This window comes from Takifugu rubripes, chromosome 1, assembly GCF_901000725.2.
Source record: "Takifugu rubripes chromosome 1, fTakRub1.2, whole genome shotgun sequence".
NCBI lineage: Eukaryota > Metazoa > Chordata > Actinopteri > Tetraodontiformes > Tetraodontidae > Takifugu > Takifugu rubripes.
In genome coordinates this window covers 13374170-13400087 of record NC_042285.1, presented here as the reverse complement: position 1 = coordinate 13400087, position 25918 = coordinate 13374170, and the positions used below count along the sequence as shown (strand labels likewise).

The window sequence follows — 25918 nt, the reverse complement described above, 5'->3', positions numbered from 1 at the left end:
CCCTCCCATTGAGACAACAAACTGGGCTTAACTACCTTCATTACATGTGCAATATATCTATATTTTAGGCCCACCAGCTCTTTTTATGAACAAGACGCCCACGTCATTACGGAGAGTTTTAAGACAATTTGTGCCGTCATCTCTGATCGATACGCTTTCACCTACATCCTGTCGCCATTACGGAGCCCCACTCAAACCAGTTCTCCCCACTCTGTCACTGTGTTGGTTGTCCATTTTTGTAAGAGATGGAGAAGTTTCAGAGATCTTTTTGCTGGATTCGGTCAGGAACGTGGGACTAGCCAGGTCATTTTTTGATAAGTGTTTCCCGTCATGGATTTGTTCTGAGAGCAGCGTAAAGTGAGCGAGGTCAAAACATTGACTTCAAACCTCACACTGACGTCTCTGCTTTCTCTTCTGCCTCCCACCAGCTCTTCATCTTTCTCTGTCTCTGCCTGTCCGTCTCAGCAGACTCTTCTGTGACAGATCTCTCTTTTTCCTGTCTGTTGTGCTCCACAGTGGCATTTCTATTATTTCTATTCACGCTTTGACTCCATGTCTGTCAGGAGGAAAGTGCTTGATCGCAGCAGAGGACGAAATGACCGTGACCTTTAATTCACATGTGTTATAACAGTCTAAAAAAAAGAAGAAAACAGCAGGTTAACTAGAATTATGGACCGTTGTTTTGATCAATTATTGAGGCTGCTTCTGTGTTCATTTATATAAATGTAACTAACTGCTCGAGCCCCTGCAGTGTTATGAAACCAACTGACATCCTTCTTCATGGTTTACTTAACAGGTCACCTACTATGTGCAGAACAGAAAGCAGTATCCTCTGAGTCATCCGTGCCAAAAGCTGCTGTTGTCTTGTCCTGGATGTGTGTGTCTCAGGGTGTCTCTGTGCCCAGAGACCCCCATCACTGACAGAGCGGACCTGAGCCCCTGCTGCAGACTGTGGCGCTGCCATCCTGCTCACCCACCTGGGTAAGCAATGCTTTACATGCAGTTTAAAGACTTTTTGTTTTTGTATTGCATTGCACATATGGTGAGTTGGTCTAACTAGTGTGAGGGAAGTGCTTTAAATTTTTTGTTTCTGCAAGTATAATTTAGTAAAACTTATTCCAAAGCAGACACATACTGAAACAGGACGGGGACCCAAACCCTGACCCACTACACACGTTCAGAGTACAGTCCCAGGGTAGCGTCCATCTCACCCCTTCCCCTTCCTCTCCACCCTCCAGGGTTTATCGTGCTTGCCTCCAGAGGACTTCGCTGTTTTCCCTGCTGACTGGAGCCCTGCTGGAGGCTATAGCAGCTCTTGGTGCCCGCTCTGCGTTACCCTACTCTTTCCCTCAGGGCTCGAACAGCCACGTCGTGCTGAAAGGTGGGTACATTCATCCGTGTCTTTGGCCACGCGAGGCACGATGAAGGAGAGCAAAGAGGAAAAGCCAGTGAAGCAGGAGCCTCGTGTGTTTGATTCTGAGAAGAAGAGTTTCTCACCACTCCCCTGTGGTCCACCAGTCTTTCCCACGTGGTTTTATTATCCACAGTGGCATTTGGGTCAGTAGGAGCACAAACGTAACCAAAGCCGGTAGTTGCCTTTTCTCTGTTACATTTCTCTGTAAGTCCCCAGCAGTCTCATCTTCTCTCCCCACTTTCGTGACATCCACCCACAATACCAGTAAAGCCAGACTGAAGAGAGAAAGACTTCTGACATAACAGGTTCACACAGCTTACTGCTCTAAAAAAACGAATCAAGCACACACATAATGCAGTTGGCCCGCTTGACATGACATCAACCAGCATGCAGGCAGTTGAGTGGTAAGTCAGTATCTCAGCTTGTAATGGTCTGTCCACTTTCTCCAGAATGATGTTGCATTTGACTTAAATGTAAGCTGATCATGACATTAATTTCCACTGGCAGTGGGCCAGGGGACAGGCTGTCTCTGGCAAGATGAAGGAGGGACACACACACACACACACACACACACACACACCGCACATATCTCCAACATGACACAGTGTTCTGTTTTAATGGGTATTGCAGGAAACAGAATAGAGCGAGGCATTTGTACACATGGTTGCCTATAAGTTTTGGCAGAAAAGTTTTTAGAAAAACACACACACACACACACACAGAGTTCCTCTCACTACTGCAGGACCCAGGAATTTTATAAGAGAATAATTCTGCATTTTAAATGGTTACTTTGTACGAGAAGTCTGCTCTGTCTCCCAACAACAATAATAATGACTCAAAACCAGGAGCAAACAGCAGCCTCACACACTTTTAGCGATTTTAAGTATAAAACCTCAACTATCTGTACTTAATTATTTAGTTTATTTCAAAGGTTTTCAAATAATGCAGGTTGTGAAGTGAAACAGCAGAAGCCATTGAAGATAATACAGTAGTTTGAAACTTGGACACAGTTTGCCATAAGATTCAAGTTTGGCTAGAGAATTTATCGCTTTCTTACCATTTATGGTGTTGTTACTGCTTTCATTGGTTCCAGTGAACAATCTAGTCTAATTCTCTCAGACAAAAAGTTTTTCCTCAGTCTAGCTTTTGTGAGTCAGTTTAGAATTAATGTGATTTATTTGTTTCTAAAGATTTGGCAGCAGTCTTGAACATTTTCACGCAGCTCTTGTAGACCAGAATCCGTGCCAACTGAATTTAGTTCACAGTTCTCGGCATGCCGGTTCCATGGTAATGATCTGAAAAATGGACGCATTTGCAGCAGGTCAAGAGGAATATTTTTCATTAGTCGGGGTCGATGTGACAGTCTTGTTGCGAGGGTAAACCCAGGCCTTTACTAGTGTTGGAGGAATGTCAGCAGGGTAAGGCTGGGTCAAGATGTACTGTGTGATTGTTTTACAGGCGGAGAACCTCCGACAAAAGAAGAGAACCTCAGTTCTCACTGAGGTTCTTAGTCTTCAGGCTCCTTTCGCCCCTCGCAGAAACATTGCGGCAGGTTTTGCAGATTGTCTTCAGGATCAGTGAGTAACGGCCACAGCAGTGAGGCCACCTTGACTCCTCACAGCCAGTCCTGGAATAGGAATGGGAACACGTGCTCTTGCATGACAGCATGAATGATTGCTTTAGAATCAGAGGAGAAATTCAGCCAAAGCCATCCAAAGGTCAGAGATGGGAAAGGGCGGAATGTTTTACCAGCTTGGTCGATTGCTCATTACAGCAGAGCATTATTGGAAAAGAGTTTTGTTTTTCTATTCTCAATGGTTCCACTCCATATTATCTACTGTTTACTGGTTTCTTTGGCAACCCTATTGGAGCATGACCTTTAATCATGACTGGCAATTGTAAAGAATTTGAAAATGGCCAATCTTGCCTTGCTGATAATAAGTTTATCATTTCGAGTTAAGATCACTTTATTGGTGGAATACTTGCTTCCAATTTAATGGTTAATAAAATGAGAAAATATGGAAACATATTGTGTAAAAATTGAATAAATATTAGATTTATTCGATTCAGTTTTAGTCATTTATCATCAACTTAGATGTGCTGAAGTCGGGTTTCTATGCTGAGGTATCAAATTAGGATTAAAATGATGGGTAAAAACAACAGCTGTCATTTCTCAGCTGCAATTTGTGCAGAAGCCAATCACAGTTTATTCTTTATTGATTTAGATGTTTATTAGATGTTTATAGCGTGTGCTCATTGTAGTGTTCCTCAGATGAGATAAACAAAAACCTATGCTGCTAAAATTGCAGTGATTTTAAAAAGTGTAGATTTTTTTTATCATGTTAAATGATCAAATCAGTCATCATGGAAATTCATCAGTTCAAAGCACTTTATTCTACAGTATATTTTTAGAAATGCAATAGAGTTGAAAGCTCGCATTATTTTGCTATTCTTTTGTCTATGGATTTGTTTATTTCCTCTCTGCATAAGAGTGTATTATTTACGAGTGTGTGTCGGTGTACGGCATGCTCCAACTGTAGAGCGTGGCAGTCAACTATGGTGACTATGACGGTGAGCGGGAGCGAGAGCGTAGAGGGGGACGAAAGAGCAGTCGTCAGTGATCGAGTGTGAGCAGGAGACAGTTCCAGTAAGACATGGAGCGAGCTGTAGAGCAAAAAAAGAGAGAGAGAGGATGAGAGAGAGAGAGAGAGAGAGAGGGAGGGAGCAGCTGGGGGAGTCAACAGGCTGACATGTGGACCTCAGGCACTGCTGATCCAGTGTCGCTGTGTGACGCGTGGACGGAGAGTGATCAGCTGTAACTGGCAACCATGAAGCACTCGCACAAAGTGGACTTCAAGCTGATCAGTGAGTAGCAGACATGTGAGTCACTGTTCCTGTTGCCGAGTCTCGGTGACCAGACTTTTATTCGCTTGTCTAGACATTTATTTGGCTCATATTCTCCCAGCCGCTGTGTGCATTGTGTATGTGCAGATTAGAAATGCGGGTGTTTAAATGGTTGGTTGCAGTCTAACATGGTACTAGAGAATCGTAGCGTTGACCGTTATTCAGAAAACAGCATTTAATGTCTTCATTTGTAATTTTACTAGTACATTTTATCCAAAACAGCTTGGTTTTGGACTCCGTGCTGTAGTTTAGTTGCTGCCGTGATTGTTGTCAACTACACACATTTGGCACATGGCACCGTGTGTTGTTGGTTTTTTTTCCTGATTTTGCTAATTTCAGAGCAATCACAAAAGTGTACAAATTAGCAAATCTAAAGATAAAATGAACATTGTAAATCTAATTTAAATGGTCATTTATTTAAATACATAAAGGGTGGTGCATTAGTCTGAAAATGTGTGTGAGAGGTTATGATGCCTTCGCATGATATTTAAAAAAACCCAAATGACTTTAAAAAAATGATATGACCCCCCCCATTGTAGTGAATGTTACAGTATCCATTCTTTTTCTAATTCAACCTCTTGCTTCTGCCTCTGCTTGTTTACAATCTTTAACCTGTCTCACGTACACATCAGTGCGAAATATTGAAGAGCACTTTGCTTACCCCATTCTTGGGTATTTAAGACAGTGTTCTCCACTAATGAGGGGGTGGGATAGATATATTATTTATGAGTGCAATTCCAGTGTATCTTAAGTGTGATTTCAGCTCTGACGTCACTGTAATAATTCAACAGTATTGTTAGTCAGCAGCCAAACTGAGATTTGTAGGTTCTGCTCTGTGAATGCAGCATCTGGGTTATGAACCCTCACACTTTTTAGCTTTCCTTCATCTTCTGCATGGGAGTTGCACCACGGCCTGCGTATTTAACAGCAGACACATTCATGCTGGGAGAGAGGAGGGAGTTGCAGATGTTTACAGCAAGCCTCTGCAATGGAACTGGAAAAACCGAATTACCGTGCAGTTTTATTCAAGATTGCGATGACTGAAGTTTGGGACATTTCATCAGGATTGGGAAATTTGTGCTTTCTGCCATTCAGATTTATTTATTTCAAAGCAATACATACCAGCCCTTTGACTCACGATGCTTGTGTTGCACCTGTTTGGGTGCCCTACATACTCCGCTGGGGAAGTTGTCATCGGGTTGTTACGAGCTTCTGACATCAGTCCACATGTCCAACAAGGGTCTGTGCTTGGCAGTCACGATTGTTGGCAGTGCGAATGTTCAATTTTCCTTTGGTAGCGAGGGGACAAAACTTTTGATTTAAAGATTACTCCATCATATCACAGTTATTTTTCATAAGCCCTGAATTCTCCAAGCACTGCAGGTGTGTTTATGTGCGTCCTTGTACTTGCTACATGCTGTATTGAGTAGCAAAAATGTCTTTCTACTAGCAAACTGAGGGGGGGTTTGGAAAGTGAGGACATTTTGGCTGGTTCTCACAAATTAAAATGTCTTTTTGAGGATTAAGAAAAGGTTTTAAGGTTGAGGTTCGTATTGGGCTTAGGGTAGGTCAGGGTCAGGGTCAGGGTTAGAGAGTAGTTGGGATGGTTAGTTTTGGACAAGTGGCTGGGGAATGCATTATGTCTGTTAAAGTCCTCATTAATTTAGAAGTACAATGGTGTGTGTGTGTGTGTGTGCGCGCGCTGTCACTGGCTGAGTTGTAATGCCAATTATCTTACAGCATCATCTTCAAATACTGCCGAGCTATTGTTTTTAAGACACACAAACGCATTGATGCCTTTATTTCCTGGCTCTATTAATGCTGTGCTGTCTCTTATATTACGCTGTAAAATAGCCTGAAAAGGATGTTCACCTAATTAACTCTGCTCGAGTGTTCATGCATTACAGATGACTAAGCCTATGCATAAAGACCAGAGGAGCCTAAAGGTGAATTAGTGCAGGTATATGATCATTCATTGTCATAAGGGCGCCGCTGCAGTATCACTGTGCATATTACATTTTGTGTGTGTTTTGCACCACGTGTGTGTGTGTGTGTGTATGTGTGTGTGTGTGTGTGTGTGTGTGTGTGTGTGTGTGTGTACACCTACCTACAGAGGCACCCACCCCCTCACCCCTGATTATAGCTTTGTTTGCATGTGTATCTCCAATTTTAAAAGATGAATAAATGAATTGTTGAGGCCTTTTTGTAGTCATGAAATTCATATGACTGATTGGAGAGTGTCTCCATTTCCACTTCAGAGGGACTGCATGTAAAGCAGGCGGCCAGGCTCCTTCATTTCTGTTGGTAATAAAGAAAGATGATTGAACATTGCCTGAACATTTGAAAAAGTAATTTTGTAAAGATTTGAAGAAGTAATCTTGTAAGACACATTTTTCCTCTCGGTATGAAATCGTTTCTACGTTTCTAACACAGCATTTGGACAAATTACTGCCAAGTATACACAGAAGCCATATTCTGCAGTCTCAGTGTCATAGCTGAAAACATGAATCCTCAAATTGTCTCAGTGTGATTATATAACGATGATGTTTATTTAATGTAAATACATCCATGAGAAAACCCAGGAATGGATTCCACACTGGATGATTGATGATACATGACCGGTTCCCGTTAGGATAGTTTGAGGATTTAGTGGATTAAGGTGTCTCACTAACTGTGACAAATAATTTATTTACATACATGACACATATTTATTTATATCTGCATATCGAGTGTAAAATACAGAGTATTCACTTGTGCTCTAATCATTCATTGGGCTTTAAATCATTTCTGCTTCTCTAATTGTTCATTACAAATGTGCTTTAATTTTTTAAAAAATCACCATTTTCCTCTCACAGCTTTTGATTACTTTTTAAAATGTCCAAATTTATTTCTTTAATTAATTTTTATACCAGTTTGTTTGGACTCATTGCATAGTATTCTGTAAAACACACACACACAAACACACACACACACACACACACACACACACACACACACACACACACACACACACACACAGAGTGAGCAGAAATTCTTTACAGAAGTGGTAAAGCCGGATCTACAAATCAAAGAGTGCAAATAAGCTATTTCTTTCTGGAGTGCAGCCCCTGCTGTTGCCTTGGTTACCTGTTGCACATCTCAGGGGTTACCAGGGACAACCTTTAAGTGTGTGTCTGCATATAAGTATACACCTTTTATTATGTCTTGTTGCAGGAGCAGGACTAGGTAGATTTCGTTGTGTGTGACAGTTAACAAGAAGCAGATACTTTAATGCCTGGTGTTTGTTTGAGGTGATCTACCTCCTCTTGTCTCTTGTCCATTTCATTGCTTGTGTCTGGCAATATAAATGTTGTACAGTGTTAAGAAGCAGGGTCTTGGCTCGCATTGGAGTTGTCTGCAACATTTACCTCCGGACACATCTTAATAAAGGGTGTTAGGGAGGGTGAGTGGTCCTGCTGGAAGTAAAATAAGTCACTTTTCTGCCTTCAAATGTTTCCTGCAGTGCTCTGTTGACTCACCCAGAAAATGTTCAGCATGTGAAGCTGGCTGCTCTAAAACTCCTGCACAGCGTGTCCACTAGATTCTCAAAGGCAGCAACGAGGGCCGGGTTTGCATTTGTATGTGTAAACAGACGGACTAATGGACCTGACTGTAATCTAAACACAAGAACTAGCAGCTGATCAATGCTGTTTACTTCATGTGTGCAGAGGTTCTGGCTGCAGACTTTCTCTCTCCCGCATGGAGAGTAGGTGGTGCACATGTTAGGATCAGGAGATATTTATGATCAACAGACATTTTTCATTAAAGCTTCACAATTTTACTGTGAAAATGAAACCGCGGAGGAGACACGGCCTCAGTTTTATTAACTTGGGTGGATTTCTCTTCACCTTTACAGTAATCCTCCTGTTCTTGCCACTATTACGCAATATTTCAATCTAAGACAACTCTGTGAGACTAATGGATTCTTTACATTTCTCTCCCTTTATTTGTCCATCCAGAGCGTCAGCTGGCCAACAGCATGACCAGCAGCAATGCGCTGTCTCCCGCCATCAGCGGCATCAGTAAGGAGCTGGCAGAAATGCGGCACCTTGTTCAGTTCCCCGAGGAGATCGCCTGCATCCTCACTGAGCAGGAGCAGCAGCTCTACCAGCGGGTCAGAGGAATTTACTCACATATCAAAAAAAATATCGAGCTTGTTCATTATATGTGAATTTGCATGTGGAGTCACCGCTCAGACGTTGTCAGTTTTTGAAAGGTGCTGGACTTTTTGTTGCAGTCTGACTTTGAAAATGACTAAATTTCTGGGTGGAAATGAATATTGTGACACTGCACAGGATTATCACGAAATCTGGCAATGGAATGGAAGTTTGTGTGCTTAACAGTGTATATTTGGTCTTTCATTTGCAATTCTAATAATTTAGTTATACTGTGTGCATCCATAGGTTTTCCCCCTGGACTACCTCTGTTTCCTTACAAGAGACCTGGGCAGTCCCGAGTGTCAAAGCAAACATCACCCAAGCCTTAAGGCGTCACTTTCTGTGCCAGCCATGTCTACACAGAGCTCTCGACACAATGCAGTGGAGGACCTGGTGGCACGCTTCAATGAGGTGAGAAGCCGGGGAAATCCCTTATACGAAGTGTGCGCCATCAGTGTGCAGAAGGAAGTTTGCCTTTGATGACGACAGGTTTTGTCCTGTCCTGTCAGAGGAAGTCAATCGACTGTTAATGTTGTCAAGGTCCTACATGAAACCACTGATGGTTCGATATAGTAGCTCATTCTGTCTTAAAATTCACAGCGATACAAATCAGAAGGCTGGTTTGACTTTGCAGACCTATTTGTGTCGAAACAGGGCACTTACGTATATAGAATGGCAACCTAAAAAAGATCTAATTTTCCTTCTAAAGTTCATCCAACAGTGATGTCACCAAATATGGGTGGGATCTCTTGTGTGATATGATAAGGATGTGGTTAAAAAACACAGCAGAGTGCTATTTTTTCTCTGCGTGGGTTTGCCTTCTCATATTTGTCGTTGCAGTCATCAACCTAAAGTTCATAACAAAGTCACATGCCTTTTTATCGAATCCAACAGTAAATATAAAGTAAGTTGGCTTTTTTTGAAGAGTGACTTAAAGAAGCTAGAGAGATGAATTATTAGTGTTGTCATCTTTAATTAACATGCCTTTCTTGTCAATTAATTTCATTTAAGTCAAGAAGACAAAGAAGTAGTCTCTCAAATGTGCATTCTTACCATATATGGGCATAATACCCAAATGACATTAGTGGTCCTCCCTGTGAAGACATGTTTAAAGCTATAAAGTTATGTTACATCAGGACACACAGAAGATTAGATGTTGTCAGGACATCTTATCTTTCACTTTTAACCGTCATTTGTGGTTTTCTTTTTGGATTCCTCAGAAATCAAATTACAATGAGCAGGAGTCAGGATGAAATAGTAAATTGCAATTCATTTTTATTTTACAAATTTAGTTTCAATTAATAACTGGTATCATTTTTCCATAATATATATTTGTGGAACCATCTGTCACAACAACTTCAGACACTGCTCTAAGCTGGATTTCTACGCTTGGGATTTTGTATTAGAAAACATTTAGGTCCACTTTCTTTTCACACTTGACAGAAATCATTTTGATCATGCAAGCAGTTACGTTTCCCCCCAAAGTATCAAATGCTTTTGATTCTGTTCCCTTTCAAGCCATGTATGGGAGTGAAAGATAAGAGCATAGAAAAACTTGGAAGGGTAGGCAGTTTGGGCCCCTTTGTGTCCATCCACAGTGTTTAGCTTTGAGAGGACAGTACAGTGTGTGCTCTCCCCGAGTTTGTAATGGCTCTCTATCATCCTTTGTTATGTCATTTGTGTATCAAGGAGAAACCTGGTCTCTTATTTTGATAATGACACACTCACAGATATAGACCGGCACCCTCACAAACACCTGTAGGGCATCAGCGTATCCATAACTCCACCTTAGTTGTCAGTATGCTGATACAGTATGTGTACAATTGGTTTGTGCTCATCTTTGTCGTCATACATTCTCTATATGCTTTATTGATTTCTATTGTATGTCACGCAGCACAGCCTCCAAACATGCATCATTTGTCATACTGACCTGTTCGCTGCTGACCAATCAGAGCACTTGCAGGCCGTCACAGTTGCAACTGTAATTCAGCCCAAAAGGTGCTCACATCCTGTCCTGAGCAGGGGGGTAACAGATAACAGTAGATATTTACTGTGAGGCAGCAGGGGTGTCTTTCAGTGGTCTCATCTGCTCTGGTTGCCACTGGAACTGTTGCTTTGATTCAATATTCCACCACCTCCTCTGTCCAGCCGGATTATTGCTCATTAGGCGCAGCATTCTTTTTTTCCCGCTCTTCCCTGGTTTTGCACAGGGAGGGAAAAGGCAAAGCAGCAACAGCGTTAATAAGCACTTAAATGAATGCCAATGCCTAGCCGGTGTTAAAACCAAACCAAATTTTAAAAAGAACAGATGAAAAGACAAATTAGTCCCTCATTTACATGTACAGCCTGTTGTTATGTGTTTAAAGACTTTGTGCGAGTGTGGCTTTATTTAGCATCTGTGAAGTCAGACTCTGTGGTCAGCTTTACAAATTCTTACATAACCCTGTAATAGATCTGTAGGTCAGGGGGGTTGTTTTAACCACCTGCAGGGACGTAATGCCGTTTGCATGCATGGACTTTTATGTGTGTTCAACGTTTATGAGGCCTAAACCCACTGAGACACCAGAAAGCAGCATGCAGACAGATTGAAATCTGATCTTTTCCTGCGCTGCAAGTAAGTATGTGTATGTGTGTGAGTAAGTCAGAGAGAATGTGAAAGGAAGCTGACCCTGATACATATCTGGCTCTCCTACCATGGCTTTTACACGTGCAAGGGGCCAGTCAGTGCAGAGACAGAGTGCAGCTCAGAGACCTTTGATCTGATTCATTGTCCTGTGGATGTCCTTGTGTGTGTGGCCATCTGGGGGGGGCTTTTCATAAATGTCACAGTTTTAAAAAAGCAAAAAATATAGGTTAACCTGTCATTACACTGTGGACTACATGGCCTTTGAATTTGAAGTTCAGGTTTCCATCAGCAGCACTACAGAAGCCATAGTTTACGTAGATAATAAAGCCTATTCTGTTCTATTCTATTTACACCTTTGACTTTGCTCTTCAGAGAATCCTCAGTAAGCTTCAACAAGCAGTTGTCTGACACCCCCACACGGTCCTACATGGTAACATGACGTTGCTTCTCAAAATAAGGAAACCCTGTGCTCAATTTTTCTCATAAGAACAGTATTAAAGATTTGAAAGAAATTATTCAGAAAGTGTTGGGAACTTGCAATTAATCATTAGAGAAAGAAGTACACACATCAACATACCACACTGAACTGCTGGGACTCTGGGAGTTGGACCTTGAAGTTGACATGGTTACACTTGTATTTTGCATTTAAATAAAAAAGAATGTTTTGAACAGGAACTTGAGTCAACATTGGTGACTGAACAGAAGCGATGCTGCCTGTGCCCACTGTCTCTTGAACGTCTCATCATCATTAAGAAATGTCTTTGTCCACAGGTGAGCTCATGGGTAACCTGGCTGATTCTGACAGCAGGGTCCATGGAAGAGAAGAGAGAGGTCTTCTCCTATCTGGTCAATGTTGCCAAGTGCTGTTGGAACATGGGCAATTACAATGGCGTCATGGAGTTCCTGGCTGGACTCAGGTTTAAAGACAGACACAGGTGCTTTGTCAATATTCTGCTCTGCACCCATGGCTTCAGAACTCTTGTTGTTACTCCAGGTCCCGTAAGGTGCTGAAAATGTGGCAATTTATGGACCAGACTGACATCGAGACCATGCGTAGCCTGAAGGATGCTATGGCTCAACATGAATCCTCCTCTGAGTACAAGAAGGTTGTGACCAGAGCTCTCAACATCCCAGGATGTAAGGTAGGTTGTTGCTTGTGCACATGACATTGGGAGTCAAATCTCAGAGGTCCTGCATTAACTCGTAATGTCTTTGTGTGTGTGTGTGTGTGTGTGTGTGCACCACAGGTGGTGCCTTTCTGTGGGGTCTTTCTAAAGGAGCTGAGTGATGCACTGGATGGAACAGCAAGCATAATCAGCCTGAAATCTCCTCTGGAGAATTCAGAAGACTCAATAGAGGTACCAAAATGCTCTCAAGATGGAGCAGTGGCTGGAATTTATTCACCTTTATTTGATCTGTTCTCTTGGTGATGTAGTTTGTTTCAGACTATAGCGGCCAGCACAACTTCCTGTTGCGGTCTGGTCCTGATGGTCTACACATCCCAGAGAAAGAAGCTACTGTCAGTAACATTCTCCAGATTATCAGGTAAACTACATCCTGTGAGAAGTATGCATTGTACCTTTATCCTCATTAGCACTCGTGAGCTCAGATCTGTTTGTTGAGACATCGGTAACCCTCCCGATTATTTCTGCTCAGATCCTGTAATCGTAGTTTGGAGGTGGAAGACACTGATGATGGCTCAACCAGCCCTTCTTCTAGTTGTCCACTCCCCACTTCCAGAAACAACTCCTTCAAGGACCGCTGCCGTAATCAGTCAGTCATCATTCTTCTGCTTTTTTTAGCCATTTATTTTCCCTAGAATCCTGTCCAGCATCAGAGGTCAAAGAGTGAGATAGATATTAGTCTCATTTAAGGAGACCTTAGGAAGGATGAATCTGTTTAGTCTTGGAACTGGCCAAGTGAAGGATGAGCTCTGAGCGTGGGGGATGGTGTGTGAGCTGTGTAAACATTTGAGAACATACGGCACAGACTCAAATGGCACAAAACATGTGACTCAGTACATCAAGGCTCTAGGAGGTTGTTTTTGAAACTTTATTGATTTAGTACTCTAGGGACCTAAACTTATGCCAAATATAAGCTGTAAAATGTCCCTGTCAAAGTGAAAGCTTTGTGAAAACAATTCTTTTGAACCATGTAAGTACTCCTGTCACATAGAACATCTGTGGTCTTGTGCACTCAGTACAATGCACCAACAAAAATGGACCATAATGAAAAAGAATTACAGCCTGCTGTGGTGCTCAGCATCCTTGCTGAAAAGAAAAAAAAAAAATAGTTTTTTCACTTAGTAAGCAAATGTTAATTACAAGCAAACATGTAATTACATTTAATAGTACCTTTTTAGGTAATGATATGCGTTTTCTACAATTTTAATTTATTACCGTGTGCTTTTGGCCCATTATCATTGACTCAATGTGTACCTTTTTAAACGACCTTTTCTTTAAGAGGTTAACTGGGAACTGTGGGAAAAATCCAGGAAATGGTCCATTGTGGAGAGCAGTTCTAGTTGCACTGGGTAAAAAAGTCTGCAACTTCTTTTAAAATGTTTTTATGATGTATGAGCCAAAAGAACCCAAGTCAGAGTCTGAATCTCCTTCAGCTGCTGTTTGTTAGCTGGGATTTATACTTTGGGTCCTAGTCCTGCTGAAAGATGAGCGTCCGTCCCCTTCATCCCTCTAACAGAAGCTTGAAAGGTTTACTCCAAATCTACATCTGATACTCAGATGTCTCACTCAGCCAGTTTTTGCCGGCCGCTTTCCTGTTGCTGTAGATTCCTGTATTACTCATAGCTTTTGCCAAACATCTACGTAACAAGACAATGTAGTTTTCTAACGTAACCGCTCAGATAAAGTGATTACCACAGAAACTCTGGTGTCACAGAGAAAATACATAGCTGGTTAGTTTCCTGTCAGTACAGGAAGAAGCAGAGCTCTGGTCCTTATCACCACCCTGGCGGCAAATAGTTCACAGCACTAGCTGAGATTTGGATGTGAAACAATTGTAAGAGACCTATTTCCATTAAAGAAAATTCTTACTAAAGGTAGGTGCTCTCTGGTTTGGTACCATTTTCTTTAAATGTAAGCATTCTGAGGACAACAAGCCTCTTGTGGCCAAGGTTATGGTGTCCAACTGTCCTGCGGCACAGATAAATATTATCTTTCTTATTCAAGCCTAGGAATGCCTTCTCCATTCTCTTGACCTTTCCCAGTGGCATCCTCTTTCTCTTGTGTTTTTTTTTCTTTTTGAAGTCTGCAGAAATCTCTGTTTACTCTTAATTCCTGTCTTCCTTCCATTCCAGTTCACGTTCATTTAAGATGCCCCAAGAAACAAAACGTGCCTTGTAAGTGGAGCCAGGGGTTTGAACATGATGGCTAACGTTGCAGTGGCAGTAGAAACCTCTTTAATAATGCGGACTGTGGAATGACACTGTGCATGAGGGTCTTTGCTTTAAAGAATAAAGCACAAATCGGAGTTTTACATTTCCAGAAGGTTTGTCATTTCTTTTTCATGCACTCCTCTTTAGGTTCATGGTGGGAGACTTGTCAGATTCAGACGGAGACCTGCCATCTGAGCCTGCAGTGAAAGAGGGGGAGTTTCAGGGGACTGAAGAAACACACAAGGCTTTCAACCATGGCACCGAGCTCATTCCCTGGTAGGAAAATCCCACGCATGCAGCACAGCACCTGGTGAGAAACCAGCAGACATTCCATGCATTTACGTCTTTTCCTTCTAGGTACGTGTTATCGCTGCAGCCGGATGTTCACCAGTTTCTGCTGCAGGGGGCCACGGTCATCCACTACGACCAGGACAGCCACCTCTCAGCACGCTGTCTGCTGCGGCTGCAGCCCGACAACACAACGCTCACCTGGGGTATTTATGCCACTTTTACTCTGAGTTCTAGTTTATTATGTGAATAACTGGTTACACACAGAAGCCTACGTACTAAATTCTAACTGGATATCTATAAGGTGTATTTATGGAGTAGAGCCCCAGTTCTTTATTATTACTATTACAAAAATGAAAAATTGGCATCCACAATATGTCCTGTTTCCTTTGTCATTATTATGATTTATGAATATTGTGTCTGTGTTTATTCAAGGCATGCCACTGCTGTATCATCTGTACAGCTTATGAGTTACATTTGTCGCCAATGTAGCACAGGTTCCTCTGACTTCACTGCATTGCAAACGCATCATAAATGTGATTTATGGCAGGTAACCCACAGAAAGGTGGGGCCTCCCCCACAGAGCCACCACTGGGATTAGGACAGGCCGTCGTCGCAGGACTAGCCGAGGGGCTTTTGGACCTTGGAGTGGTGAAGGTTGGTTTTCCCAGTGTATGTTGGATATAAGAATGATTTCTTTTTTTTAAAGTTAAAATAGGTTTAATGTGAATGTTTTTATGGGAACATACAGGCAGTGTTCCTGGGTCATCAGGGAGTCGATGTTCATGCTGTATGTCTGCAAAACAAGCTGAGCCACATGACAGTGGAGGAGAACACCCTGAGCCTCCTCTATGGTGTCAGTACCACTGACAACAGGTCAGTGCATGTCACCAGCTTTGACTGGGAAATCCCTTCCTTCGGCACTAGCTTGAAGTTGTTGTTGTTTCCGAAATGCTAAAACCTTGCTTTTACACGTATCTGTAGACTTCTGCACTTTGTGGCTCCAAACCACACCACGCAAATGCTCCATAAAGGTTTGTCAGAGTTGGTGACGGCCACACGAAAATTGAAGAAGTTTCCTGATCAGCGGTTGCAGTGGCTGCGGAGGCAGTATGTCAGTTTATATCAGGTACAGTCTTACAGGAAAGCATGCATTTTTATTAATAAGATGTTTTGGAGAGTGCTTCACTGGCTTTAACAATTCTGATATATTGATTATTATTCATCTGCCAGGAGGATGGCAGGTATGAAGGGCCCACATTAGCCCAAGCCATTGAGCTGTTTGGAGGCCGGAGATGGAACATGAGCACAGGTGGAACAGAGAAATCTGCCCATCAGAAAAACAGTCCTTTGAGCATCAACGATAAGACCAAGAAGAAGAAGAAGGTCCTCGTCAGGGTCGGTAGACTTTATAAAACCCTTAATAATCCTTGTTATCTAGAGTGAGGCAGGCAGGTACATTATTGCCATCTCCAACACAGGGAGACAGTGGAGATGCCACTGACGATGAGATGGTTGCTCGGAAAACACGGAGCTGTAAGGAAGGAACATATCGAAACGGACCGGAGTCTGACAGTATAGATCACGAAGACCCAGGTTTGTAGAGCCTCTGTTGCTATGATGTTGTCATGCGTTTATTTACCCTGAGTTCTCTGTATCTGTAGAAGATAGCTTCCCGGGACCATTCTCCCTCTCAACCAATAAAAGTCCTGGATTGCAAGCCTCTTCTTCTTCCTCCTCCTCCTCTTCCAGCATGACTGGCTCCAATCAGTCTCGCCCACAGTCCTCCCCAACCCTCTCAGGAACAGTGAAAGCACAGCCAGGGTATGACTCGAACAGCACTGTCTAAAAGGATTAGACTTGCTTCGTTCAGATGGACATTTTAACATTTTCATTCTGGATTTTAGGGCGTGGAGCAGCAGGTCATGGCATGGTCGTGGTAAAGGCTGCTTCAGAGGCTTCCAGAACCTCATGATCTCTGACAGCACAATGAGCTTTGTTGAGTTTGTGGAGCTTTTCAAGTCATTCAGGTAGATAAAAAATAGCGTTTGTAAATAGCAAAAATTCACATAACTGATGTATCTAACATTTTTTGGGTTGGATGTAATCCGCCGACCAAACAATGACCTGACATATTTATGTATTAACTCCAACTTTTGCATTGTTTCATCAGTATTTTTCTCATTCATTCCAGTCTGTTATATAATTGTAATGTTCGATTCAATAGCAGCTGAAAACAGTATGATTAAACAAACACTTCTTGTTATCACACGTTTCCAATTTTTAATCTATATATATTTAGAGATTACAGTATTCCCCTGTTTAGCAAGAGGAAACAGTGTTTTGTCTTGATAAGATGTGGATTATTGTCATACCAGGCCTCCAACATTTTTTCAATTTAAGCGTTACCTCTCAACTTCTGTCCAAATTCTGCCTTCGCTCACCCTTTGTGAAAGACACAAGTAAAGTGAAATTCCTGTTTGATTTCCACTGACGTGTCAAATATATCCTTTTTAGAGCTAACACTCTAAACTGAAAACGCTTAATCATACTGTTGAGGATCTAAAAAGTCAATAAATGGGATTTTTAATTTGGCCCGCTGAACGAGGCAAAAATGGCACTGAATTCAGGGTTGTGTTATTTCTTCCACAGTATCCGAAGCAGGAAGGATCTGAAGGAACTGTTTGACACCTTTGCTGTGCCCTGCATTCGCTCAGATCCAGAGTCTGTTCCTCTTTACACCAATCTCAGGATAGATGACAAAGACACAGGTCTACAGCCGGACCTCGGTAACCGTTACTACCCATCAGCTTTAGTTGGAGGATTTCATCAGTCAACGAAATGTAGAAGCATCTCACCAACCCCTCATTAGTGTCTCTTTTGTCCAAAACTCCAGATTTATTAACGCGCAATGGTTCGGATCTTGGTCTGTTTATCCGAACGAGGCAGCAGATGTCTGACAACCAGAAGCAGATCTCAGACGCCATTGCAGCAGCCAGCATTGTGACCAACGGGACGGGAGTAGAAAACGCATCACTGGGGGTTTTGGGACTGGGCATCCCTCAACTTAACGACTTCTTGGTCAACTGTCAGAGAGAACATCTGAGCTATGATGAGATCCTCAGCATTATACAGGTGAGGTCTGGATGGAAGGTGTGAGATCTAGGAGATGTTCAGAACTTTTATTAATGAAACTGACGAGCGAAGGCGGAAGGTGAGCAAATAAAGAAAGAACATTTTGTCCTTTATTTTGCAGAAGTTTGAACCCTCATCAAGCATGAGACAAATGGGGTGGATGTCATTCGAAGGCTTTTCAAGGTGGAGAAAAATAAACACTACACGTCTTAAATATCAAGCTAACTTTAAGTGCTGACATTCTGAATTCTTCATCCTGTCCAGGTTCCTGATGGATAAGGATAACTTTGCCTCACACATTGAGGAATCCCAGATGAACCCGGAGGAACTGCAGCATCCCCTGTCTTATTACTACATTCAGTCTTCTCACAATACTTATCTGACTGGGCACCAGCTTAAAGGGGAGTCCTCTGTTGAGCTTTACAGTCAGGTGAGTGAAGCTCTCATTTCATTCCTCATTGCAACAGCTTGTAAATCCTGACTCTTCATTTTGTGGACCAGGTGCTTTTGCAAGGCTGCAGAAGTGTGGAGCTGGACTGTTGGGATGGAGATGATGGCATGCCGGTTATTTATCACGGACACACTCTTACCACCAAGATACCATTTAAGGTTTGAACTTCAGATAGAAAGATTTACCAGACTGAAATGGCGGACGCTTTTATTACATTTAGCTTTCATTTGAAGGGGCTTTGGGTTGATCTCATTAGCATTGGATTCCATTGAATTCTGTTGACATTAATTGGTGCTGCAGTGCTCTCATAACAAACTGAATCTCTCCCATGATCCTCAGGATGTGGTGGAAGCAATTAGCAGGTCTGCATTTGTCAACTCCAACATGCCCGTCGTCCTGTCTATAGAGAACCACTGCTCCCTCCCGCAGCAGCGCAAGATGGCGGAAATCTTCAAGGTCTGTTCTAATCTTCAGTCCCCTTCAACTTCTTTTTTAAGATTTCTTTTGAATGCCACAAATGTCTGGTCACGACAGATTCATCGTGGAATATCAGCACGCTTTCATCTTCCCAGCATCCTCTCCTCCCCTGAGACTTCTTTGCGGCTGGAGAAAGAAAAGTCTTTGATTCTCAGATAGCTCTGTTCCTTTGGTCTGCTGATGTCACCACTGCCTTGTTTATTTGAAGTGCTGTTTTGTTTTGATGAAAGCACTCTTCCTTTTTTTCCCTCTCCCCAGATTTCCAGCTTTTATATACAGCGTGGGCTTACGCTGCATGACAACTGTACATTTCTTTGCCTTAGACGGTGTTTGGGGAGCGTCTGGTGACACGCTTCCTCTTTGAAAGCGACTTCAGCGATGACCCTCACCTGCCATCTCCACTGCAGCTGCAGGGGAGGATTCTCCTCAAGAATAAGAAGCTGAAAGCACACCAGGCTCCGGTGGACATACTCAAGCAGAAGGTGGAGCAACCTGTCCCATTTTAAATGGATCAATTTAGATTTTATATGTACCACTATTTCAATGGCTCTGGATCACCTTTGTGTTCGTTCAAGTCCAGTCAGACGTCGACAGTTCTTGCCTCCATTCAACAAACAAAGTGCTTTAGAATACACACGCTTTATAGGTGGGGGTGGACAAGTCCAGTCTTCAAGGGACAGATTCAAGCCAGGTTTTGTGTCCTACCAGACAACCGTTTTTACCTGGGGTCCCACTTTGCTTGATGAAACGGTTTTTGCCTGGTAGGACGCAAAACCCAGCTTGAATCCAGCCCTCGACTGGATTTGGCCAACCCTGCCTGACAGGGGTACGTTCCTGTGCAAATATAAGCTTTAATCATACACAGTTCTTTTTTTTGAACAAAATAATCGGTCCCCCATCATTTGATTGCAGGCTCACCAGCTTGCCCACATGCAGGCCCAGGTTAGCAATGGTTCACCAGGGGTTTCCTCTCCCGGGACCCAAACCAACGAGGACGAGGAAGAGGAAGAAGACGAGTACGACTATGACTATGAGTCCCTCTCAGATGGTGAGAAAATCAAAGCAAAAAAGGCAAATGCAAAAGATGAGATTCCATGCAGAATTTCAGATAGCTGCTGTTAATGATTGAGTTGTAAGCCTTTAGTCTGTGGTTGTTCACATCTTTACTGTCCTTCTCCTTTTTAACACTGAACTCTTTCTTTATGTTGTTTAATGTCTGTCCTCGATGTCTGTTCCTGTCCTATTTTTCCTGCCTGTTTTCCTCATAGCTGATGTCCTCACAGCTTCTTCTGCCTCATGTGGCCTGGAAGGTAAATTGCACAGCTTCGATGCTACGTGCTTGTGTTTCCAACTATTTTTCCATTTTCAGTTACAGAACAGTTATTTTAATAAACCCTTATGAGTTTATTAAAACTTCATCTTTACTCCTTAAACTTATCATTCCGGAAATGTAATCTTTGGAGAACAGCCCAGGAATACTGCACACTCTCTGCTGTTTGGAGACACGATTGTAGTAGAGGCAAAATATTTGATCTGTAAAAAGGAATGAAGAAAAATGCATCCATTACAAATAGGTGGTGATGCTAACAGTAGACATTCTGTCATCCACAAGTACTTTCTTTTCTCATCTAAATAGTTGAACCCTGAGTGTTCAGTCAGTATGCTTTGTGTGCTCTACTTACATCACTGATGGAATGATTATTGGCAGTCGCAAATGCCATCAAGATTACTATACATGTCTGTCCACTTTAGATTTTCTTTTAACAATAGAGTACATCTGCGTGATTTTCCTTCTTCTCCCATAAACACATCACCTCCCTTCTTCCTCCCCTTCATACTGAAGTAGTGTATGACCTCGCCAGTGGCCAGGCAGGCTCCTCGGGGAAACAAAACAAAGCCATCTGGTTTCTCAGGCCCTACGCTGCCCCCACGCTAAACAACAGACCAGGGGAAACTACCCGGTCCTGCTCTCGGTCCCAGCCCCGATCTCTTCTTGCTTCTGTTAGAAAAACCCAAAAGTCATTGACCTTTCAAACAATTACCCTAAACCTCTTAAGCTGTGTTGTTTTTGATTCAATCTTACCTACTGTTGATTAGCTGCTTCTCCGAAACAAACGGACCTGTTGTTCAGCGGTAATTGGCTCCAGACTCCGACTGCTCAACTCACCTCTCTGGTTTTTGTCTACACTATGACATACTGAGTCAGCGTTGCCAAACCGTCTTCAAAAGTCAGAAATGAATCACCTTTACCGTGATTAGTAGCTTTTGCATCGGAATTTCTCCGGATTTTTGGCTGTGAATTTGCAGGAGAAACGGAGGCATAAGAAACTTCCTTCTGTTATTGCTGTTTGTTTCGTATAGATAGGATGGACGTCGGTTCAAGTTGTGTAGGAAATATGCTCCAGGGAGTATGTAAGCACTGGAACTAGGAACGCTCGTGCATTTTAATATTTAGGTTGCATCTTCATACTAATGAGGTGTTAGCCACGTTTCTGAAATGCGCGACATCCGTATCCTTGCATTTGGATTCCTGCTTAATTGCGAGTATCATCACAGAGCTCCTATAATTCTGCACAGACAACCTCCTGGATGACAAACCTGAGGTGAAAAGCTCAGCTGACAAAGAGGAGCAGCCTGTGGATGAAATACCCAAGAGAATGAAGAAGCCTGACAACACTACGCAGAGTAAAGGAAAGGTAGGAGGCTTCACTAACAGTGGCCAGAAATCCCTGAATTATTTTACGATTCTAAAAAAGAAGGTCTTTTCATAGTTGCGTCCTGCCAGTGTTTTCCTCACTCCCAATTAATTATTCATTTTCTACAACTGTATTTTATGGTTTGAAGAGCTAATTAAAGACTTCAAAATCTCTCTCTCTCTCTCTCTCTCTCTCTCTCTCTCTCTCTCTCTCTCTCTCTCTCTCTCTGTCTGTCTGTCTGTCTGTCTGTCTGTCTGTCTGTAGGTGTTTGACATGGAACTGGGCGAGGAGTTCTACCTTCCACAGAACAAAAAGGAAAGTCGACAGATCGCTCAGGAGCTGTCTGACCTCGTCATCTACTGTCAGGCCGTGAAGTTCCCTGGTAACCAATGTTTTTATCTCCTCCTCTCACTTTCACAGCCTAGATTTCCTTAAAGTTGCTTGTTCTTCAGAAATGTTCTGTTGTTTTTCTACAGCTCTTGAGTTTAATAGGTCAAACCGTTCCCCGTCTTCCTCACATTTTTTATTATTGGTAGTCATTTAATATCCCACTGCATTACACTCCCACGCAAGGACACCCACAAAGATAATGCATCATTTTCTGCCCCATGGGAAAGATAGGTTTTCTCTATTGAGACGTCAGTCCAGATGGCAACAGGGCTGCGATGCACTTTACATAAGGGGAATGGTTAGAGGTGTAATGAAGTGCAGTCAGATTATCACATATATCTTTCCAATTTTGCAGAAGCTTGAACACCTGCTAGGCCAAAGTGTCAACTTTGGATGTATTCCTCATTTTATCAGATGAAGATCTTTGACTTTCCTTTTCATATTCAGCCATTTCCTTTTAATTTGGGTTGTTTTCATTCCACACTACCATTTATCTCAGTCAGTCCCTCAAATAGATAGCCCTTATCACATTTGTCCTCCCTCAGATGTCCTTTTCATACCTCTTTTTGTCTTTTAGTTCAAGATATGTGGCCTTTTGAACCATCCTATGTGAACTCGGTATTTTATTTGTTTACATGCTCCAGAGAGCTGCAAAGGCAAAGATTTACACAGACAGCAGACTGCGTTCCATCGCACGGCGTGATTCAACAGTCAGATCCAGCATCAGATTGATGTCATCTAGTGTGACCTCACTTGTTTTATTCTGTGAGAGACCTTAAATAAATTAAAGTTCTAAACTAAAGATGTAAACAACAGGTTTCCATTGTCAGATATGTACATCTGCATTCAAAGACATGAATCTGGTTAGTCTTGGATCCATGGAGGCATTATGGCCTGCAGAATTCAGAGCCCAATCCATCTATAACTAATACAGAGTTTACTATCATTGAATGATGCACAGCTTTGTGCATCAAAGATAAATGCTCTGATATTTAGACCTCCGTCTTCTTCATTATGTGACAGCGTTATGTGAATGATTTGTTCAGTTTCAACAGCAATATTGACCTCTCTTCTTTGTCTCTGGTGTGTTTGTGGGAAACAGGTCTGTCCACGCTGTCTCCGGCTGGCTCCGGCAGAGGGAAAGACCGTGGAAAGAGCAGGAAGTCCATATTTGGCACGGCTCCAGCTCGCTGCAGCGCAACAGGGGAGGTCACCACTCCGAGTCGCACCCCTGGGAAAGGTAATTGTGGGTGTGTGAAAAGATGTAGCGACTTTTTGCTTTGCACGTTTCACAGAGAGAATGCAGCACATATGCTTTACATTCAGTAGCGTTGAGGGAAAGCAAGAAATAAACTGAGTAACCATCGTTGGAATGTTTTCAAAATTGCTACTGTATATGCCAAGTGATGCTCTTTTCTAACTTTCCCTCTCCTACCTGCAGGTGGCGCCGAGCGCCTGAGCTGGGAAGAGCAGCAAACGTCTCCTGTCCTCAGTCCACCCACCTCTCTCAGCGCCATTATCCGTACACCCAAGTGTTATCACATCTCCTCCGTCAATGAGAACGCCGCCAAGCGACTGTGCCGGCGTTACTCTCAGAAACTGATCCAGCACACCGTGTGTCAGCTGCTCAGGACTTACCCAGCAGCCACCAGGATCGACTCCACAAACCCAAACCCTCTGCTGTTCTGGCTGCATGGCATTCAGCTGGTGGCTCTCAACTATCAGACTGACGGTGAGGACAGTGTGGAGAGATGCGTCATTGGGTCTCCTTCAAAATTTTCTGACTTTTTAGTGAGTCTGAGGAGCCGGATACATCTTTGTACAATTTGAGCTAAAGAAATTCTCTCTCTGCCTGTCTTTCCTTTTCTTTTGGGGCTGTCTATCTCACTTTGTGTCCTCTCTTTATCTCGCTTTCTTTTGCCTCTCCCTCTGCTTCAAGTGGTTTCCTCCCTATTTGAAAGCAGTTTGCACACAGTCCTGCAAGCTTTCTGGGACACAGTGCAATTATGCAGAAATTCAAGCTCAGTTTTTGGGGCCCTTTTTGGGATTATTCTAAAACAGATTTTACGTTGCTTCACAGACCTGCCCATGCAGTTAAACACAGCTCTGTTTGAGGCCAACGGCGGCTGCGGCTATGTCCTGAAACCAGCGGTGCTGTGGGACCGAAACTGTCCGATGTATCAGCAGTTCTGTCCGATGGAGAGGGATGTGGAAAAAATGAGTCCCGCCGTCTACTCCCTTGCTGTGAGTCACACGGAGGCCCGACTCCATCTTCAACACTGTTTTGATCTGTCGTTACCCTGTTTCCTCTCTTCATTTGTTGCTTTATGCTGTAGCTGCTGATTCTCAGGTGCAAAGAGTTAAGAGATTTCCCTTCTTTATTAACATACCTGCCATGGTAAGCTGTGATGGATTTGGTCAAGGGAGGGGGAGCTGAAGTCTCACTGGTCTCTTTTATTGGAAAGTGACCTTTATCTGCTTATAGTTTGACAGCGGACCACCCACTTGATTTTCTCTCAATAGTTGTGCATTCACATCAGAGATGGTGTAGCCTCACTGACACAGGCTGCAGGAGAGGACGCGAGTGTAGGTTTTTCTTGGCAGGGCATCGGGACTTCTCTCTGGCCTTTCTCACATGAATTATTGTTACTTTCTAATCAGCACGGCTCCTCTGCTTTCCCTCAGATCGTTTCGGGGCAGAACGTCTGTCCCGGTAACAGCAGCGGCAGCCCCTGCATCGAGGTGGACGTCCTGGGGATGCCGGTCGACAGCGCCCACTTCCGTACCAAACCCATCCACCGCAACACCCTCAACCCCATGTGGAACGAGCACTTTCAGTTCACCGTGCACTTTGAAGAGATGTGCTTCTTGCGCGTTGCTGTTGTGGAGAACAACAGTTCCCAGACTACTGCTCAGAGAACTCTACCTCTGAAAGCCCTCAAGTCAGGTAGGAAAGCCCACTTTTTTTTTTTTTTCTGTCTTACTTGATTTAGAATTGTGATTTTTTTTTTTCCTCATCATTGTGTGATTTTGTCTGTTTCAGGTTACAGACACATCCAGCTGAGGACTCAACACAATGAATCTCTGGAAGTGTCAAGCTTGTTCATCTATAGCCGAAGGACAGAGGAGTGTCCGACAGGGGGCGACATTCCCTCATCCCTGGTGTGTTTACAATGAATCAGAGTTCATCTTCATGGCTATTAGTGAGAAGTTGTTTTCTAATAACATTTAACTTGGGTTTTGGGTCATTTTTATTGTGTAAAATAATAAATGAATAAATAAATAACTTTAGGACAGCCTTTAACCATAATCATAATCAACCATAAACATCAGGTCAAATACTTGCTAAGCAACGGTCAAATAAATGTAGATTTACCATATTAACCTAAACTAAAACAGCTAACTTGACCAAAACAGACTGTGATGATAACATCGGGTTCTCTGTCAGCTGTTCAGCTCTGAGGAGAAGCCTGCATCCCAGCAGCACAGGGTGACGGTGTACGGAGCTCCTGGTCCTGAGCCCTTCACTGTGTTCAGTGTGACGGAGCAGATCACTGCCAAACAGCTGCTGGACATGGTCGGTTCTGTTGGGAAGTACTCTGGTTTGCTTCTGCTTCTCTGTCTGCATCGTTTCACATCAAGCATCATCCCCAGGTCGTAGCTTCTGCTGGTGGAAATCCCTACTTCCTGTGTGAGGAGAAGGTTCCTTTGACGAAGGAGCGCAGTGAGACAAAACGCTGTGCTCAGTATCGCCCCCTTGCTCCGGAGGAGGAGGTGGTCCGACTGGTTTCCAGCTGGAGTGCCGAGGAGGGATATGTGGGAAGGATCTGCTTCAAGCTCAGAGAGGAGGTACACACACAGGGCACTGCCATTTAAAGCACTCGACATGTTTATGAACATGCTGATTATGTTGTTTGAAGTCTAACCACCGTTCATCCGGTGTTTGG

At 43.0% G+C, this 25918-nt stretch overlaps 1 protein-coding gene across 10 annotated transcripts in view; it reads left to right on the top strand.

The window, feature by feature from the left end:
* The window catches only part of plce1 (phospholipase C, epsilon 1), a 49051-nt gene that overhangs the window by 19842 nt on the left and 3291 nt on the right, over nucleotides 1-25918 (top strand). For 6 of the 10 annotated variants that reach the window (XR_003889573.1, XM_029841511.1, XM_029841478.1 and 3 more), the window contains 37 exons: nucleotides 797-981; nucleotides 1239-1381; nucleotides 8317-8471; nucleotides 8761-8925; nucleotides 11912-12057; nucleotides 12135-12282; nucleotides 12388-12498; nucleotides 12576-12685; nucleotides 12797-12913; nucleotides 14457-14498; nucleotides 14682-14810; nucleotides 14892-15028; nucleotides 15373-15479; nucleotides 15574-15698; nucleotides 15807-15951; nucleotides 16056-16220; nucleotides 16304-16418; nucleotides 16487-16646; nucleotides 16730-16852; nucleotides 17475-17611; nucleotides 17719-17957; nucleotides 18079-18140; nucleotides 18222-18387; nucleotides 18459-18566; nucleotides 18748-18864; nucleotides 19209-19367; nucleotides 19798-19933; nucleotides 20154-20195; nucleotides 21463-21581; nucleotides 21846-21963; nucleotides 23074-23211; nucleotides 23413-23703; nucleotides 24052-24215; nucleotides 24657-24918; nucleotides 25015-25133; nucleotides 25420-25548; nucleotides 25626-25820. Coding sequence is in view for 9 of the 10 variants with exons in the window: in XM_029841511.1 (XP_029697371.1) it covers nucleotides 797-981; nucleotides 1239-1381; nucleotides 8317-8471; nucleotides 8761-8925; nucleotides 11912-12057; nucleotides 12135-12282; nucleotides 12388-12498; nucleotides 12576-12685; nucleotides 12797-12913; nucleotides 14457-14498; nucleotides 14682-14810; nucleotides 14892-15028; nucleotides 15373-15479; nucleotides 15574-15698; nucleotides 15807-15951; nucleotides 16056-16220; nucleotides 16304-16418; nucleotides 16487-16646; nucleotides 16730-16852; nucleotides 17475-17611; nucleotides 17719-17957; nucleotides 18079-18140; nucleotides 18222-18387; nucleotides 18459-18566; nucleotides 18748-18864; nucleotides 19209-19367; nucleotides 19798-19933; nucleotides 20154-20195; nucleotides 21463-21581; nucleotides 21846-21963; nucleotides 23074-23211; nucleotides 23413-23703; nucleotides 24052-24215; nucleotides 24657-24918; nucleotides 25015-25133; nucleotides 25420-25548; nucleotides 25626-25820 (5229 nt within the window). In the remaining variant the exon portion in view is untranslated. The remainder of the gene's footprint in view (nucleotides 1-796; nucleotides 982-1238; nucleotides 1382-8316; nucleotides 8472-8760; nucleotides 8926-11911; nucleotides 12058-12134; nucleotides 12283-12387; nucleotides 12499-12575; nucleotides 12686-12796; nucleotides 12914-14456; nucleotides 14499-14681; nucleotides 14811-14891; nucleotides 15029-15372; nucleotides 15480-15573; nucleotides 15699-15806; nucleotides 15952-16055; nucleotides 16221-16303; nucleotides 16419-16486; nucleotides 16647-16729; nucleotides 16853-17474; nucleotides 17612-17718; nucleotides 17958-18078; nucleotides 18141-18221; nucleotides 18388-18458; nucleotides 18567-18747; nucleotides 18865-19208; nucleotides 19368-19797; nucleotides 19934-20153; nucleotides 20196-21462; nucleotides 21582-21845; nucleotides 21964-23073; nucleotides 23212-23412; nucleotides 23704-24051; nucleotides 24216-24656; nucleotides 24919-25014; nucleotides 25134-25419; nucleotides 25549-25625; nucleotides 25821-25918) is intronic. The other 4 variants (XM_011606166.2, XM_011606185.2, XM_029841640.1 and 1 more) reach the window with 3 other exon arrangements.